Raw genomic sequence first — 15,520 nt, 5'->3', positions numbered from 1 at the left:
TCTTCTGTCACCTACCAAGGAAGGTGACGTAAGGCTGAGCCCCGGCAGATCGAGAAGACTCCCCCAGTGACATGGGCTGTTGGTCCCCATCACCTTCTACCTGCTACTCTTAGCGGCATGAAGGTCCCCAACCATGCGGTGCTGCGAGAGCAGTTTCACTATTTATTCATGAACAGACATATGCCCGCGGATTTATGGGACTTTCGCCCCCGCAACTCGATCAGCAATTGGCTCTCCTCCTCCAGGAACGGACAATTCAATCCGCGGCTTTATCAATGTCGGCAACGGCGTTTTTCGCTGCCAGAGTCGGTCATATGTATGGTGACTGGGAACTAGTTCAAGGAAGCCGTTCTTTGTATATTGATGGTTTTGCTCAGCTCCAGCAGGCACTGAAGAATCCATCAAGCCGGTTATCTGACGAGACACTGGCGGCTTGCATGGCTCTATCATTCTATGAACTTAGCGAGGGGCCTCCAGGACCCGGAAATGCCGTTGGTACTCATCCAAAGGGCGCTATAATCCTTCTTAAGATGCGAGGTATAGAGGCATGCGGTGTTTCATCACTGGGTCACGCGTTCCTTTTGGCTCTGCGAATACAAATGGTGTGCTACAGTTCTTGCTGGTATTCGTTGATTGGCTAATTTTGGGCTTAAGATTCTTAAAAGTTTGATTTATCGCCATCCATCATTTCTGTCCGAGCCCGACTGGATGGAGAAACCCTGGGGCACAATAACCAAGTCTCCGGCGGACAGATTGTGGGATATTCTTGCTGATATAGTGGGTGTCAATTCCAAATTCGACAAGTCACTCCAGGAGTACAATAGAACGGGTAGTGACCTTTAGACTCTCGAAAATATTCGTTTCGAGTGCCGTGAGATCCATACGGCTTTAAGTGAGCTATACAAGGAGTTTGAACAGACCATCTCTGGTCCATTATACTGGCCTGAAAAATCTACTCTGAAAGGATGCGATACCCCCGACGGGCAAGCCAAGCTATTCCCTGTCTCCTTTCACTTCTCTGATCTCCTTGTCGCTCAATTCCTAGTCACATACTGGTCAGCCGTAATGCTCATCCACCGCCAAATCATATCAAAATACCATGAAATGGGCCCCAACGCCCCGATATTCTCATGTCGGTCGCAGGAAGCTGCAAGTACAATATACACCATGGTAACAAACATCTGCCAATCCGTCGAATACCTCACTCAACCCCGAATGGGAGGCTCAGGTTTACTAGCTATAATTGCACCACTTCACGGGTGTAAACCCGCACTTGAAAATGTGGCTATGCGGAACGAAGTTAGTCGGGAAATTGCTTGGGTCAGTGAGTTCAATCGGAAGGACACATCGGAGATTTAATTCCAATATTAGTTTGAGTTTTGATTTTGGTGCATAGGATCTACTAGTGAGACCATGGATTTTTTCCTGTTTCTGCCTATTTCTGTATTGAAACCGTGGTTTCTGTGTTTAAGCAGTAGAGAAGTTTTAATTTCTAGAACCGAAGATGGTCAACTGTGCGAGAAGGTTGAAATTCAAGGCTTAGACTTTTGAGCTAAACCTATTTGGGTCAGATTTCGCGACGGCTGACTCCACTTCTACCGAGTCTCAACCATGGAATCTTAATCCAATGGGGAAGTGTTTTCGCGACCCTTTAATGTCTGTATGTCTATAAGAATGTGTGTCGCCCTGTCTGGATACGATGCTCATCACTCGATTCGAGATTTTCTCTCACTTGAATCGAAATCATGATTCTGATCTATAAGAAGATCAAGAAGCGGAATGAAAGGAAGAAGCTGGAGGCACAACGGGAATTAGGCCTTGCTCAAACCCCTGCTGTGAATGAAGTCTCAGTGGTAGCAATGGAAGCAACCCTCGAAAAACGACAAACCTCACCCGAGGAAAGAGCCGAGAGAAAGAAGAGACGGATTTACCGCTGGAAAGTTATTCTCGGTCTTTTCGGTCCATTCTGTCTTCAGTCACTGGATACGACTATCATTGCCTCTGCTCTGCCATACATCGCCGAGGATTTCGGTAAGTTTTTTTTAGAAGTCAGAAGTCACCAGAGTTGCGAATAGTAATAACAAAGATCAATCAATAGACCAAGTCAGCCAGTTGAATTGGATCATCTCGGCTTTCAACCTGACCTCCGCCGCATCCCTGTTCTTCTGGGCCCAGCTTGCAGACCTGTTTGGGAGACACAACACACTCCAAGCCGCTATCTTTATCATGATAATTGGATCGGCTATTTGTACCGGCTCCCCAACCTCGACATACGGTGTTCTCCTTCTCGGTCGTGCCTTACAGGGTATCGGTGCCGCCGGCGTGAACATTTCCGTCCGAACAATCCTGGCGGATGGTGTCTCGCTCTCGGAGTTTGCTGTTAACTGGACCATCTTTGCCCTTGTAGCGGGTATTGGATTCAGTATCGGTCCCGTTATTGGTGGATACTTGACCACCGCGTCGTGGAGGTGGTGTTTCGCTATTAACCTACCTATCGGCGTGGCGGCTATGATCCTGCTTGTTTTCATTCTTCGCAAAGATCTTCAGGGTCCACAGCCTCTTCCACAACTCGAAGGTCGGGATCTCTCTACCGCTCCTCGCCGTTTCATGGCGCGGATCATGACGATTGATTGTGGTGGTCAGATGCTTTTCCTTTGGGGATTTGGTCTCCTTATTCTTGCTCTCACATGGGCTGGTGGTAATTATGCTTGGAACTCTGCTGCTGTTCTGGCTCCTATTAGTATCGGTGCTGTCTTATCAATCGCCTGGGTGGTCTATGAGCGACTGATGGTCCCTGGAGCTTTCATGGCACGTGCTCTACCCCGTCAAAGGGCCATGATGCCATGGGAGCTGATCTCACAACGTGACATCGGCTTATTATTCCTCATCAACTTTACGATGGGAGTGTCCATGTTCGCTGTAATGTACTTCATGGACCTGTACTTTGCCCTTGTGGAAGGAAACAGCGCAAGTAAAGCCGGGACATCCCTACTATACTTTTTACCAGGCTTGGGTGGTAAGTCAATGCTGACTGTCTAACCATGATCGAATCTAATATTATATAGCCGGTGCCTACATGGCCATGTTCTCATCCAATATCTGGCCCCGTCAAACCCTCCCCGCTCTTATGCTCGGCAGCATCGCCTCCGCTGTCGGAATCACAGTCCTAGCATGGGCCGTCAAAGCTGCTGAAAAGAACCTCATCTACGGCATGATGGCACTCGTAGGCTTTGGCGTTGGAAGTCGCATGAATCCCGCCTCTTTGCACGGTCTGGCTTATTTCCCAGCTATGACAGCCCAGATCTCATGTTTAGTCTCTTTTGCGCTTCCATTTGGCGGTCTCGTGGGATTAACCATCATGTCGACGGTTTTCACGAATAAAAGTGGTACGAACGAGTCTGATCCTAAGAAAGGTATTATGTGGGCGTTTGTTGCCATGATGCCGTTTATGTGGATTTCTGTCATCTTGACTACTTTCCTTGGGAATGTTTGGATTCAAAAGGATGGTGGACATGAGGTTGTGAATGGGGCTTATTTGTGGAGCTTTGTTACTCGCAAGAAGCTTTCTAGGGAAAAACGGGATCGGGTTGAGGATGTGAGACCTGTGAGTGTCGGTAATGATGTGGAGATGAATCCCCATGCTGGTTCGGGTCAGGGGGATATTACTCGGGGTTGATCTGGGGTTGCACTTCTTCCTCCCTTTTGATGCTTCACATGTAGTGTTGAAAATGTTTTAATTAGATATCAAATAGCTTATTTCGTTTCAACTAGCCTGAATGCCTAATACAACTGGATATCTGAGATTTATTTGCCATCCAAGAACAGAACAGAACAGAATGAAAACATGCAAAAAGTGAACAAATACATTAAATGGTATCAGTGTCAGCTTATGATCTCGCTACTTCTTGCGAGGACTCACAAGACCATTGAACTTCAATGGCTTCACACTGAAAGCCCCATTGAAAGTAAGTTCATACTTCGGATCCTCAAACTCAAAGTCCACGTCTTTAAGAATGCTAACAAGAGTGAAGATAGACCAGCGCCATGCCCACATCGTTCCATAACATGAACGCTTGCCGTTACCGAAGTTCCTCCTGGCTCCCATTGGAAGCTTGTCCCATGCTTCACCAAGGACTCGCTCCGGAATAAATGCCTCCGGGTCATCGAAGACTTCGGGATCCCGATTCACAGTGTTTAAAACCGTGATCATGATTTGATCGTGTGTAATCTGGTATTTACCTCCAGCAAGCAGAATAGGACTTTTGTCATCAGTGGGGATGGGTTCGATATTGAATCCCGGTGCTGTGGCGGAAAGGCGAAGAGACTCCCGGATGATGGCTTCACAGTATTCTAGCTTTTTGAGATCTTCCAGCTGGACCTGCTCGTCGGGTCCGACAATGGAGTCGATCTCTGCCCGAGCCTTTGCAATCACGTCTGGGTTCTTGATCAGGTAGTACAATGCGAAGGAGACGAGGTTGGGCGATGTCGCGGCTCCGATGAACATGGTCACCACTTCATCAATGACTTGGGCATCGTTGAGCTTTTCGCCAGTCTGTGGATCGGTGTCGTGAAGTAGCCCGTTGAGAAGGTCATCCCGAACCTCTTCGGGGTTCTCTTTCCTGCTCTTGACAATTTCCGTTGCGTAATCGCGCATGTACTTGATGTTATCCTTGAAGCCGCGATCATACAATAGCCAATTCAGCATCTTTGGTCGGTTGGGTCGTTTCATCGCTTCCAATGTGATGGATTCCCAAACGTGGATGAGGGGATGCTCGGGTCCTTCGAGGATGTCGATGCGCTGGTTGAAGAAGCATTGCATAACCGATGTCATCAGCAGGCGATCAAGGTCACTGGTGAAGAGCACCTGCTTCTTGATCCCCGAGGTCCATTTCTTGGTCAAGTCTGACATCACCTTCGCCATGTCGCTGAAGATTTTATCCGTCGCAGCCCCGGTAACGTACGGGGCCATGATGCGGTGAGATACAGGCCAGATAGCTTCTGTGTTATAGGCAGTGAAGAGACAGTTGTTTGCGAGTTGTCGCATTTCCACAATTGGTCCTGTTACGCATTTTCGGAATCGCTTCTCGTCGCATATCTCTTCTAGCAATGCGACGTTACTGATAAAGACAAGTTGTTTACCCAGAACGTTGATCTTGCAGATTGGACCTATTAAATTCGTTAATTTGTGTGCTTTCGTATACTGACCTTTACATACCGTATTCTTTGGAGAGCTTGATTAGAGAGTTCCAGGTGTCATTGGGATTAACATCCAGGATATTCCCTAGCAGGGGAATACCACGCAGTTGAGGAATTTGTGATGTCATTGCAGGCGATGGGAGTTTCACGACGGACTGAAAATAGAAGCAAATTCACCCAGCCTGTGGGAAATGGTCGCTTTAAAAAAGAAAAGAGACCCCGCATCGCTTGGGTCGTGGCTTGATCATCATCGTGCAGATTCGAGTAATACTGGGGGATTCCACCCTAGCAGGTGACACAGGTCTCAGCTTGCATTCGAAAGCCATGTCAAGGACTGGTGGAAGAAGGCAACTTGAGGCGATAGGCTGACTTTTTGCCCCATCAGGAAAGCCAAGAAGATGTTTTCCACTAAATCGCCCAAGAGCGGCCCATGATGCCCGCTGGTCTGCAGGCGTTCAGGCACATGAAGACATGAACTGGTCTCAAAATATAGAAACATTACACAATCGACAATTGACGGGCTTGAGAGCAAGACTAGAAGATGCAAGATGCAGAATAGTGCACGGTTCATGATTGGCTTATGCAGCCACGAAATGTTGAGAATTGTTAGAGGTACACCCTGACTAACCCGATCGGGAGTAGTCTTTTATCTCACATATGGCATACTTTGATATTCTACAGTAGTCAAACATTGATAGATGGATAAACATAAATAATTTAGATTATACAGGCCGTTGAAAACTGATTCAACCCGGCACTTGACTCAAATTCATGCTTAATAGGCGATACCCAGCAATTTTCGACATAAAAAACATCACATTCTGTACCGTAGACTCCAGATTTAAATGAAGTAATATTAGAAAGATACTAACATTTTCATATACGAAGAGAGTCAGATATAGAAAAAGAAAAGATGGAAAGTCGGTCAACAATATGTACAATCGGACTCACTAGTGATTTTATGCATTTCAAGCTAAAGCTATGACCTCAACCAATTCCTGTCCCTGTGCATGTTTCCAATGACCTCGGGAGATGACCATTTTCTTAGCCTGGTAGCCTATCAAAGTTAAGATTTTGATTAGCCAGCTCCATGAACATGATCCTTTAGACCTCGGAATGCGAGGGATCCGAAGATCCTTCCATGTTGAGCAACTTTTGCTCCAACAGGTCAAGTGGTTGTTTTGCAGTTATTTGAAATGCTACATAGAACAAGAATGTGCAATTGAGATTTAACCTCCTTTTCTCATTGATTTACCTTCTTCCGTCCGGAGAATGGGCATTTAGCCTACCTAAAATCATGGCAGTCTTATCTCTTCTTCTCAAACTTACACTCGCCATCTCGGCTGTTTCTGCTTGTGGTGATTGCGAAGGGAAAGAGCCCGCGGTTTATCCTAGGGTTGCGCGTCGCATGCAACCTGAGTCTGTGAATGCGACGACAGATCCAAACAGACCTTTGCATTGGGGACAGCTCAACTTCATCCACACCAGCGACTCTCATGGATGGCTCGAAGGTCATATCAAGGAGGGGAACTATGGTGCGGATTGGGGTGACTTTGTTTCTTTTGTGAAGCACATGAGGGACAAAGCAACAAACAACAACGTTGACCTTTTACTCATTGATACTGGTACGTTGACTCACTTAAGAGGGTCTTACTTGATGCTAACACTCAAAGGGGATTTGCATGATGGGAATGGTCTCAGTGACGCGACAGACCCCAACGGCAAGATCACGAATCCAATATTTGAGAATATCGACTACGATCTTCTCACACCGGGGAACCATGAGCTGGGTGTCGCCGACATTGCATACGAGACATTCACCAACTTTACAAAGGTGTATGGGGACAAGTACCTGGCCAGTAATATTGATATCTGCACGAATTGTCACAACAGCAACCCAAGCAAACAGGAATGGGCGCCCATGGCAAAAAGATCTCGATACTTCACCACGAAACAGGGCTTGCGAATCATGGCTTTCGGGGTGATTTTGGATGTGACTAATAACAACAAGAGCATGACCAGAATTCAGCCCGCTGCAGACATGATAAAGGAAGACTGGTTTAACGAGGCCATCAATCGTACGGATATTGATCTTTTCGTACTCATTGGACACAATCCAGTCAAGCCTGGCATCGCAGGAGGCGAAAGCACCTATCCACTTCTAATGCAAACTCTCCGGTCCAAGCGCCCTGATATTCCGGTACAGGGATTCGGGGGCCATACGCACCGCCGTGACTTTTACATCTATGATCCCAAGTCCTCGGCCATAGAATCAGGCAAATACTGCGATACTGTGGGCTGGCTCTCCTTGGACGGCATCAAATCCCAACCAGCTCAAAGAGAGAACCCCGAAATCAAAGATACTGTTAGTGAAAGAGCCGTAGCTAATCTGGTCAATTCATCCTGCACTCAGACCAAAGAGTTTGATATGCAACTGACACGTCGCTGGTTGGATTGGAATCGGCGAAGCTTCGCCTATCATGCGCCAGGATCCCAGCACATCTTCAACACTGCCGACGGACTCCGGGTTAGCGAAAAGATCACAGACAGCCGAACGGATCTTAATCTGACCTTTACTTACGGATGTGCACCACAATCGTACTGCATATCGTGCAAGCCCTTTGGCGACGAGGGCAATGTCTATACCTTGATGCAGAAGGCTGTAGCAGCGACTGTCATTAACCCGAATCGGATGTCAAATTCGAGGATGATAATTATCAACAGGGGAGCCATCCGCTATGACTTGGTTCAAGGACCTTTCACTTTAGATGATTCCTACATCGTCTGTCCCTACACGACCCCCTTCAAGTACATTGCCAATGTTCCTTATTCTCTCGCTTCCCAAGTTCTCGATTCTATGAATTTGGCAAAGAAAAGCACCAAACGGTCTATGACCGTCGATACTATATCAAGTCAGATGCTAGGATATGACGAGTGCACCAATGCCTCGCCTCACAACCTGAATGGAACCGACCTCGCCAAGCCCAAGACCCTTTTCCGCCGTGTCCTTGACGCCACAGTACTCACACCGGGGTACACCACATGCGACGACCTTGGGAATGATGGTGATGACACTCCACACTCTGAGATTCCCGATTATGGAACGCCGTCTTATATCCAAGCTGAGGCAGCGTTCCCGGATGGTAACCCAGACAAGGTGGACCTAATTTTCTCGGACTTTCTTGCCGGAAAGATCATCGCTGCGCTGAATGGTGCACATCCAGCAACGAACTACACGATGAGTGATACTACCTATTACCTCCCAAAGGAGTTCACGACGAATAGTATCATTCCAAAGTATGCTGCTTTGGCCTGGTCAAATGACACCAATAACTGCGCCGTTGGAGGATAAGAGAGTGATCTGAATAGATGAGACAGATTTCTGAGCTTCGCTGGTTAGATTAAGCTCAAAATCTAAGCCTATATACCTTTCTTGAGAATTCAATTCAATTGTCCAGAGTCCAAAACGAAAGAAATTGCTTACAAGTCCAAAGCATGGGAGTGGATGGTGATTCTTGTCTGATAAATTCCCGTGACGCAAATAATTCCATATGAGTAAATCAGACTGCCCATTTGATATCACGTAGCGTGCCATCTATGAATAGAAGCTTTGCAATTAACCTCTTCTTTTAGCTTCCATTGGACAACTTCCAACCTCGCACAATCGTACCTACTAACCATCTACCTTGGCAGCACCTTCTTTGTGTCCTCGATCCTTCCGTTCTTACTTAAAAGTTGAAGTATTGAGACCTCAAGGCCGAAAGTCTTGATCAGCCAGTTTACCACCAGGCTATCCACACCATATCGTGAAACCGGCATATTAGAGTCGATATCATCTGCTGCTAGGCCGTGCTCTGCGAAAAGGGTCGTGTCTTCGGGCTACCTGACCCGGACTGAATGATGCAAACAAGGTAAACTCGCCAACTTCAAGATCGTGCGATGAACTTGGGAATGATGTCGATGACACTCCAGTCTCTGAAGTTTCGGAGTATGAAACACCTTCATATGTCCAAGTCGAGGCTACATTCCCGGATAGCAACCCAGACAAGATAGACAAGGATCACCTGGCATTCTTGGACTTTCTTCTGGGAAGGATCATCGCCACGTTACAAGGTGCACATCCAACCATGAGCGACATCAGCTTTGCCTAGCTCGCGAAGAATTGTACTATTCCAAAATATGCTGCTGACAAAGTAATGTAATTTTATGAATGTCCCAGTGGTGGTGACTCTTATCTGATAGGCTCCCGTGACGCAAATTCTCCATAAAAAAGTTCCGCAACTTTGACTGATTTGAACGTTCTCTTTTCAACCAACTTCCAAGCTCAACCACATTAATTCATTTGTGGATTTGCTTTTCTATTGCATTCAACAGCCAAGTTGGCTTCCCTCTTTGCCCGCGGTACTCGCCTTACCGCTTCTCCAGGCGCACTCGCCCGCGCATACCTGCGAACCTCAAGCTCTCCGTTCCTTGTTTTTGGCGCCAATCCCCGCGTCGCCCAGCACCGACTCCCAGGTTACAATCGTTCAGCTTCAGGATTAACTCAATTACCCAATGCTCTATCTGTGAGCGACAACGCAGTGAACTCAGTACCCGCCTATCCCGCAGCTCTCACGACCACTCAAGCTCGAACACGAAGGCAAAGGACATCGCTGGGAAAATTCGTTATTGTTCCCACAACCGACTCCAAGGGATCTACAAAATACGTTCTTTGCAACCCGAAGTTCATAGACCCTGTTCAAGAAACTCTTCCTCCCGATACCCTGCAATCCAAACCAATGAAGGTCTACTACGAGGTTATCACAACTCCGACCGCCGACACGCCCGGCACGGCCCTCTCCTTGCATTATCCTGATAAGAGATATATCTTTGGACAATTGTCGGAGGGTACACAGCGCGCATGTACCGAGCGCGGAGTTAGAATTGCCTCATTGAGTGATGTCTTCATCACGGGACGGACAGAGTGGGCCAACACAGGCGGCTTGATCGGGATAATCCTAACCCTTGCAGATGCCATTGCGTCTGGCAATGCAGCTGCTGAGGATGAAAACCGCAAGAAGGCCATTCGCCGGGCCGCCAACCAGGCTCTCCCGAAAAACAAAGCCGGTGCCATCCCGGCGGCCCCTGTGGCGGAAGATATTGCAATCGAGAAAAGCCATTTGACTATCCATGGTACAACGAATTTGACACACACTTTGGCCACTGCGCGACGATTTGTGTTCAGGAAAGGAACGCCATTGTATACGAAGGAATATGATACCGAATCTGTCGCAAAGCAGGCACGCAATGAGGCGGAGGATCCTTTTGAGACACCTACATGGTCCGATGCGAACATCAAAGTCTGGGCGTTGCCAATTAAACCCTTTTCGCCCACTAATTTCGACATGCCCACCCCGGCACGACCAAAGAGTCCGCGGAAGCGGAGCTTAGATGAATTCCAGGAGTCTGACGAGCCTAAAAGCGGAGTTGACCAGCGTACTGCTGATACCATGGTGCGACAGTCTGTTGTGACGGATATGTTCAATTCGACCTGGAAGATGGACGCACTGATTGAGACTCCGCTAGCCGAAGTCAAAATGCCTGCCGCGATGTTTGTACGCAATCCCGAGACAAAGGATATGGAGCCCTACAATGGCCCGAAGCCTGGTGAGGACTTGCCGTTACCTGATATCAAAGTGTTCGTCCGGCAACCCTGGCCAGGAGCTAAGGTGGACAGCTTACCGCCCACGTCTCCTTCAAATGATGCGCTTTGCTATATTGTTCGTAACCATGACATTCGTGGTAAGTTCGAGATAGCCAAGGCGAGGGAATTGCGAGTCCCAAAGGGACCTGCCTATGCCGCCTTGACAAGAGGGGAAAGCGTCCAGTCAGAAGACGGCAAGACAATCACCGCAGACATGGTTTTGGGCCCCAGCCGTCTGGGTAAGGGTCTTGCTATTATGGATTTGCCATCTGTTGAATATGTGGAGTCTTTGGTAAATCGGCCGGAGTGGAAATCCCCGGCAGTTACTACTGAACTTCAATCTTTCGTCTGGATACTCGGTCCAGGGGTGGGAGATCATCCCAAGCTCCGAGAGTTTGTGGCGACCTTCCCTCACTGCGAGCACACCGTGTCAAGCACGGACTACTGTCCAAACTATTTGGCTCTCAGAAGTACAGGCGAAGCTTCCGTTCGACTTGCTCGGCTGAAGGGCGATAGCTACTCCATTCCCGTCCACGATAATGTGACTCTCCCACAGAACCGGGCTTTGCTTCCCAGATCTGCCCCTGCGCCTTATGCGCTCCAGAATTCCCCATTCCAGCGCCTTGATCCTGGCCTTGTCATTGACATGGAGCCAGAATTCAAACTCAACAAGGACGAGGTTGTCCCTCACCTTAACACAGCCAAGACGATTTTCCAAATCCCCAAGGCTGTTGAGCAACGAATGAGTGTCATTCGCAGCCGTGTTGCGAAACCAAAATTCCAGCAACATCTCGAACATATTCGAAAGGATCTCCCTGGTGGGGATGCCGAGATTGTTGCGCTTGGTACGGGTTCATCGTCGCCATCAAAGTACCGTAATGTTTCTGCGACTCTTGTATATGCTCCTGGGTCTGGTTACTACCTTCTTGACTGCGGTGAGAATACCCTAGGTCAACTGGAACGAGTCTTTGAACCGGAGAAGCTACGAGAGGTTTTCCAAAATCTTCGCATGATCTGGATCAGTCACTTGCATGCTGACCACCACTTGGGCACTGCCTCCGTCATCAAAGCCTGGTACAATGTGAATTTTGGCCCTGATGCTAAACCCGCAGCCCACCCTGAAACAGACCTGGCCAAAATACTACAAGAAAAACGTCTATTTGTGGCCTCAGATGAAATGATGATTACCTGGCTAGAGGAGTATGCCTCAGTCGAGAATTTTGGCTTCGATAAAGTGCTTCCTCTCAGTGCGCACCCTGAAGCTTCTCAAACCTCCATTGTCACTAAGTTTACATACCGCCATACTCAGAATGGCGGGCCACCATTTGGTCGGGATGCGCCAGGCAAAACGATTCTTGATTTCAATGATGATTCCTCGCCTCTTACCCCCCTTCTCAAGGCTTCCACCGGCCTGACTGACGTTCTTACTACTCATGTGAAGCATTGCCGCGGCGCCCTTGCCCTTTCTCTTGTATTCCCCGATGGATTCAAGGTCTCCTACTCTGGCGACTGCAGACCGTCGGATAAGTTTGCTTCGATCGGTCGCGATTCCACCGTTCTCATTCACGAGGCTACCTTCCAAGATGACATGGTGGGCTCTGCTATAGCGAAACGCCACTCAACTGCCGGCGAGGCAATCGAGATTGGCCGCCGCATGGGAGCTCGCTCCATTCTTCTCACGCATTTTAGCCAACGGTACCAGAAGATCGCCCATGTGGACCAACAGACTGGCACTTTGGCCCACGACGACATCTCCTCGACCAAGAAGGCTGCGGCCGCTGCGCAAAAGAAATTGAATAACATTGCCGACATCCCGTTCGATGATCCCGTAGATGAGCCAGCCACTTTCGAGTCTGGCGCCAAGCTCTTGGACGACATCATGTTCCCTTCAAAGGCTCGGCCTCCCCTGCCCCGCAGCGAGACTCAAATTCCCCGTGAGAACACCCCAGTTGCGGCAGCTATGGACTACATGCGCATCAAGGTTCGGGATCTTGCTCTTGCGCAGGCTTATGCCCCGGCTCTGGAAAAGCTCATTGAGGTCATGGAGCGCCAATCTGCTGAAAAATCTGCGTTTATGAAGCAGAAGGCACAAGAATTGGAAGAAGCCCGCAAAGCCAAGGGCAAAAAGAAGGGTCTCAATAAGAAGGCCGCTGCCGCCGCCGCTGTCGTCTCCGCTGCTGCAGTCACTGATGAATCCGAAGAGCAGAAGAAGCCTGCACACTCTGCCTTCAGTGCTAGTGAAAGCGAAAGCGGATGGGAGACGAGTGATCTGGAGTGATGGAATATTCCTAGAGGCCTTGTATATACCCATAGCCATAAGTGCATAAGAAACTATCCTCTCATTTGGAGTTGTTCCAACATTTACTTATTTATTTATTTTTTATTGTGAGAGCCTGAAGTGCCCTAAATCTGATCATTTGGAGTCCATTGACCGGTGAATGTGGTTCTATGTAGGATTTATCGTGTCAAATTGGAAGCATGGAGATGTCGAGTACCAATTGGGGTATCCGTCTAGCCCCTGTACAATCGGATTACCTCGGCATGACGATAACATGGCTCAACTTTGATATTCTAGAGTGAACTATCAAGAGGTCACTGTGTATCGATACTATTCAAATCTAGGAGCTACCAAATTTATTTAAAACATTTCCTTGGTTGACAATTTGTCTTGTATAGATCAGCGTCATTGGTGACCCCTCTCACCGCCCCACCGATACATGTCATTCTATCCTGGACAACGCTTCAACTCATCTCCCGTCGCCAGCAATGACGACTCTCATCCCGCGTGGGCCGTACTCCCCGGAGGAGTTGGAACAACTCTATCCAAAGTCATTGAAGCTACAATTGGTTCAGGTGGTAAGTTAAGCAACCCGGACTTCAATAATGCAACAGCTAACAGCTAACCCCGGCAGTTCCTACGTCATGGTAAGCTTATAATGCCTGCATCTATCGGTGTGATTCTAATTTGCTCTAGGTGAACGTACGCCTGTTTCTTCGCGTTTCCAAAATGTATGACTTCTACCTACCACTGAGTTGATTGGTTGCTAATATACTGTGAAGACAGGCTTGAGTCCATGTACTTCTCCCTCTCCCAACCCCACAATTACCGATGGACTGACCCCCAGTAGTCTGGCCGTACTGCAATGTTGCGCGAAATATGGTTCAGATTGCGGCGAGCAAGCAGGACCTTTCCAGTTGGGACGGGTTTCAATGGCGCCGAAAGATCGAGACCTTTGGTGACAACGACGAGGCCAGGGTCGCGTCGGGATCGGATGGTAACCTTGAATCGATTTGGTCAGTCATGGATTTGTTGTATGAGTGGAATATTCCTAACGATTACAAGTCAACACGGTGAATTGACAGACAAGGGTCGCGAAACAACCTATGCTCTCGGACAACGCTTGCGTCATCTCTATGTTGACCAGCTTGGGTTCATGCCCAAGATCAAGGAAGATACGGAGGATATGTACCTGCGAGCTACCTCGATTCCCCGCGCTTTGGAGTCAATGCAGCAAGCTTTCTGGGGCATGTACCCTACCAGCGCGCGCACCCAGGACTTTCCTCCCCCAGTGATCGTCGCTCGTCCTGTGAACGAAGAAACTCTGTTCCCTAACGAGGGTAACTGTAAGCGATTCCGACAGCTGGCTCGTCTATTTGCCGACCGCGCCGCTGCCCGATGTAAGATACCCGTTTGCTTCCACTAGTCACGTCTAACCTTGTACAGGGAACGAGTCCGAGCAAATGGATTATCTGAACAGGCTCTGGTCTAAATACATGCCGGAATCGTCACCAAATGTCGCCGTTGATGCCCACCCCCGTCTCTCTGGTATTATGGACACCATCAATGCCTCCGATGCCCATGGACCGGGCACCAGGCTGCCCTCTGAGTTTTATGACAAGAAGGCCCGTGCTGTCCTAGATCGAATTGCGGTGGAGGAGTGGTTTGCTGGCTACAGCGAAAGCACCGAGTACCGCAGGCTGGGTATTGGTGGTCTGATGGGTGACATTGTTGATCGTATGGTTAGTACCGCCGTGGACGGCGGCTGGCACAGTAACACTTCTGCCTCTGGGTCTGGTAACCCAGAGACTGGCACACCTATCAAATTCGCGATGAGCGGATGCCACGACACTACCCTTGCGGCGATCCTGTCTAGTGTTGGAGGTTTCCAAGACGGCTCGTGGCCACCTTTCACCTCGTCTATTGCTGTTGAGCTCTTTTCCCAAGCTCCAAGCAATCGTGCAGATGCCGGTGCTGTCCTTGAGGAATTCTCTAATCCGCCAGTTTCCAAGAAGGGCGGTCTTCTCTCATCGATGTTCGGCAAGAAGAAACCTGTAACCCAGACGCTGGCGCCATCCGCGACTGCACGTGCATCCCTCGATTCCTTCTCGGAAGAAACGCGTGACACTCTGCGCAAGCACTACGTTCGTATCCGCTACAACGATCAGCCCGTGACCATTCCGGGCTGCGCAGCCAAGCCTGAGAATCATCTTCCCGGAGATGAAACGTTTTGCACGCTCGATGCATTCAAGAGCATCGTTGACAAGTTTACTCCCAAGAATTGGACTGAAGAGTGCACGCAGAACTTGGGTGAAGGCCTGCATGGAGTCAATGACTCGGAACGCAGCGTCGCCGGATTCTAA

The 15,520-nt window shown here is 48.8% G+C and overlaps 6 protein-coding genes across 6 annotated transcripts; 5 read left to right on the top strand and 1 right to left on the bottom strand.

Annotated features, from left to right (window-relative positions):
* Nucleotides 1-275: 275 nt before the first annotated feature.
* On the top strand, nt 276-843 carry N7520_004427 (uncharacterized protein; the record flags this gene model as incomplete). Its single annotated transcript, XM_057138361.1, has 2 exons — nt 276-602; nt 655-843. The coding sequence occupies 2 exons, from the start codon at nt 276-278 to the stop codon at nt 841-843; spliced, it is 516 nt and encodes a 171-aa protein (XP_056996568.1).
* Nucleotides 844-1,745: 902 nt separating this feature from the next.
* On the top strand, nt 1,746-3,676 carry mfs56 (uncharacterized protein; the record flags this gene model as incomplete). Its single annotated transcript, XM_057138360.1, has 3 exons — nt 1,746-2,031; nt 2,099-3,016; nt 3,066-3,676. 3 exons carry the CDS (start codon nt 1,746-1,748, stop codon nt 3,674-3,676), a joined length of 1,815 nt encoding a protein of 604 aa, XP_056996567.1.
* Nucleotides 3,677-3,898: 222 nt separating this feature from the next.
* On the bottom strand, nt 3,899-5,324 carry N7520_004425 (uncharacterized protein; the record flags this gene model as incomplete). Its single annotated transcript, XM_057138359.1, has 2 exons — nt 3,899-5,166; nt 5,216-5,324. 2 exons carry the CDS (start codon nt 5,322-5,324, stop codon nt 3,899-3,901), a joined length of 1,377 nt encoding a protein of 458 aa, XP_056996566.1.
* Nucleotides 5,325-6,604: 1,280 nt separating this feature from the next.
* N7520_004424 (Ser/Thr protein phosphatase family protein) lies at nt 6,605-8,548 on the top strand (the record flags this gene model as incomplete). The annotated part of the gene is made up of 2 exons (XM_057138358.1): nt 6,605-6,821; nt 6,870-8,548. The coding sequence occupies 2 exons, from the start codon at nt 6,605-6,607 to the stop codon at nt 8,546-8,548; spliced, it is 1,896 nt and encodes a 631-aa protein (XP_056996565.1).
* A 1,426-nt stretch (nt 8,549-9,974) lies between these two features.
* Nucleotides 9,975-13,157, top strand: N7520_004423 (ribonuclease Z; the record flags this gene model as incomplete). The annotated part of the gene is made up of 1 exon (XM_057138357.1): nt 9,975-13,157. The coding sequence occupies one exon, from the start codon at nt 9,975-9,977 to the stop codon at nt 13,155-13,157; it is 3,183 nt and encodes a 1,060-aa protein (XP_056996564.1).
* A 488-nt stretch (nt 13,158-13,645) lies between these two features.
* N7520_004422 (putative acid phosphatase) lies at nt 13,646-15,520 on the top strand (the record flags this gene model as incomplete). The annotated part of the gene is made up of 6 exons (XM_057138356.1): nt 13,646-13,735; nt 13,792-13,804; nt 13,854-13,859; nt 14,008-14,173; nt 14,223-14,557; nt 14,604-15,520. The coding sequence occupies 6 exons, from the start codon at nt 13,646-13,648 to the stop codon at nt 15,518-15,520; spliced, it is 1,527 nt and encodes a 508-aa protein (XP_056996563.1).

Source organism: Penicillium odoratum (assembly GCF_028828045.1).
Source record: "Penicillium odoratum strain IBT 22623 chromosome Unknown utg000004l_segment0_segment0, whole genome shotgun sequence".
In the NCBI taxonomy this organism is placed as follows: Eukaryota; Fungi; Ascomycota; class Eurotiomycetes; order Eurotiales; family Aspergillaceae; genus Penicillium; species Penicillium odoratum.
The sequence above is the reverse complement of the archived record's forward strand: the minus strand, read 5'-3'. Positions and strand labels throughout refer to the sequence as shown.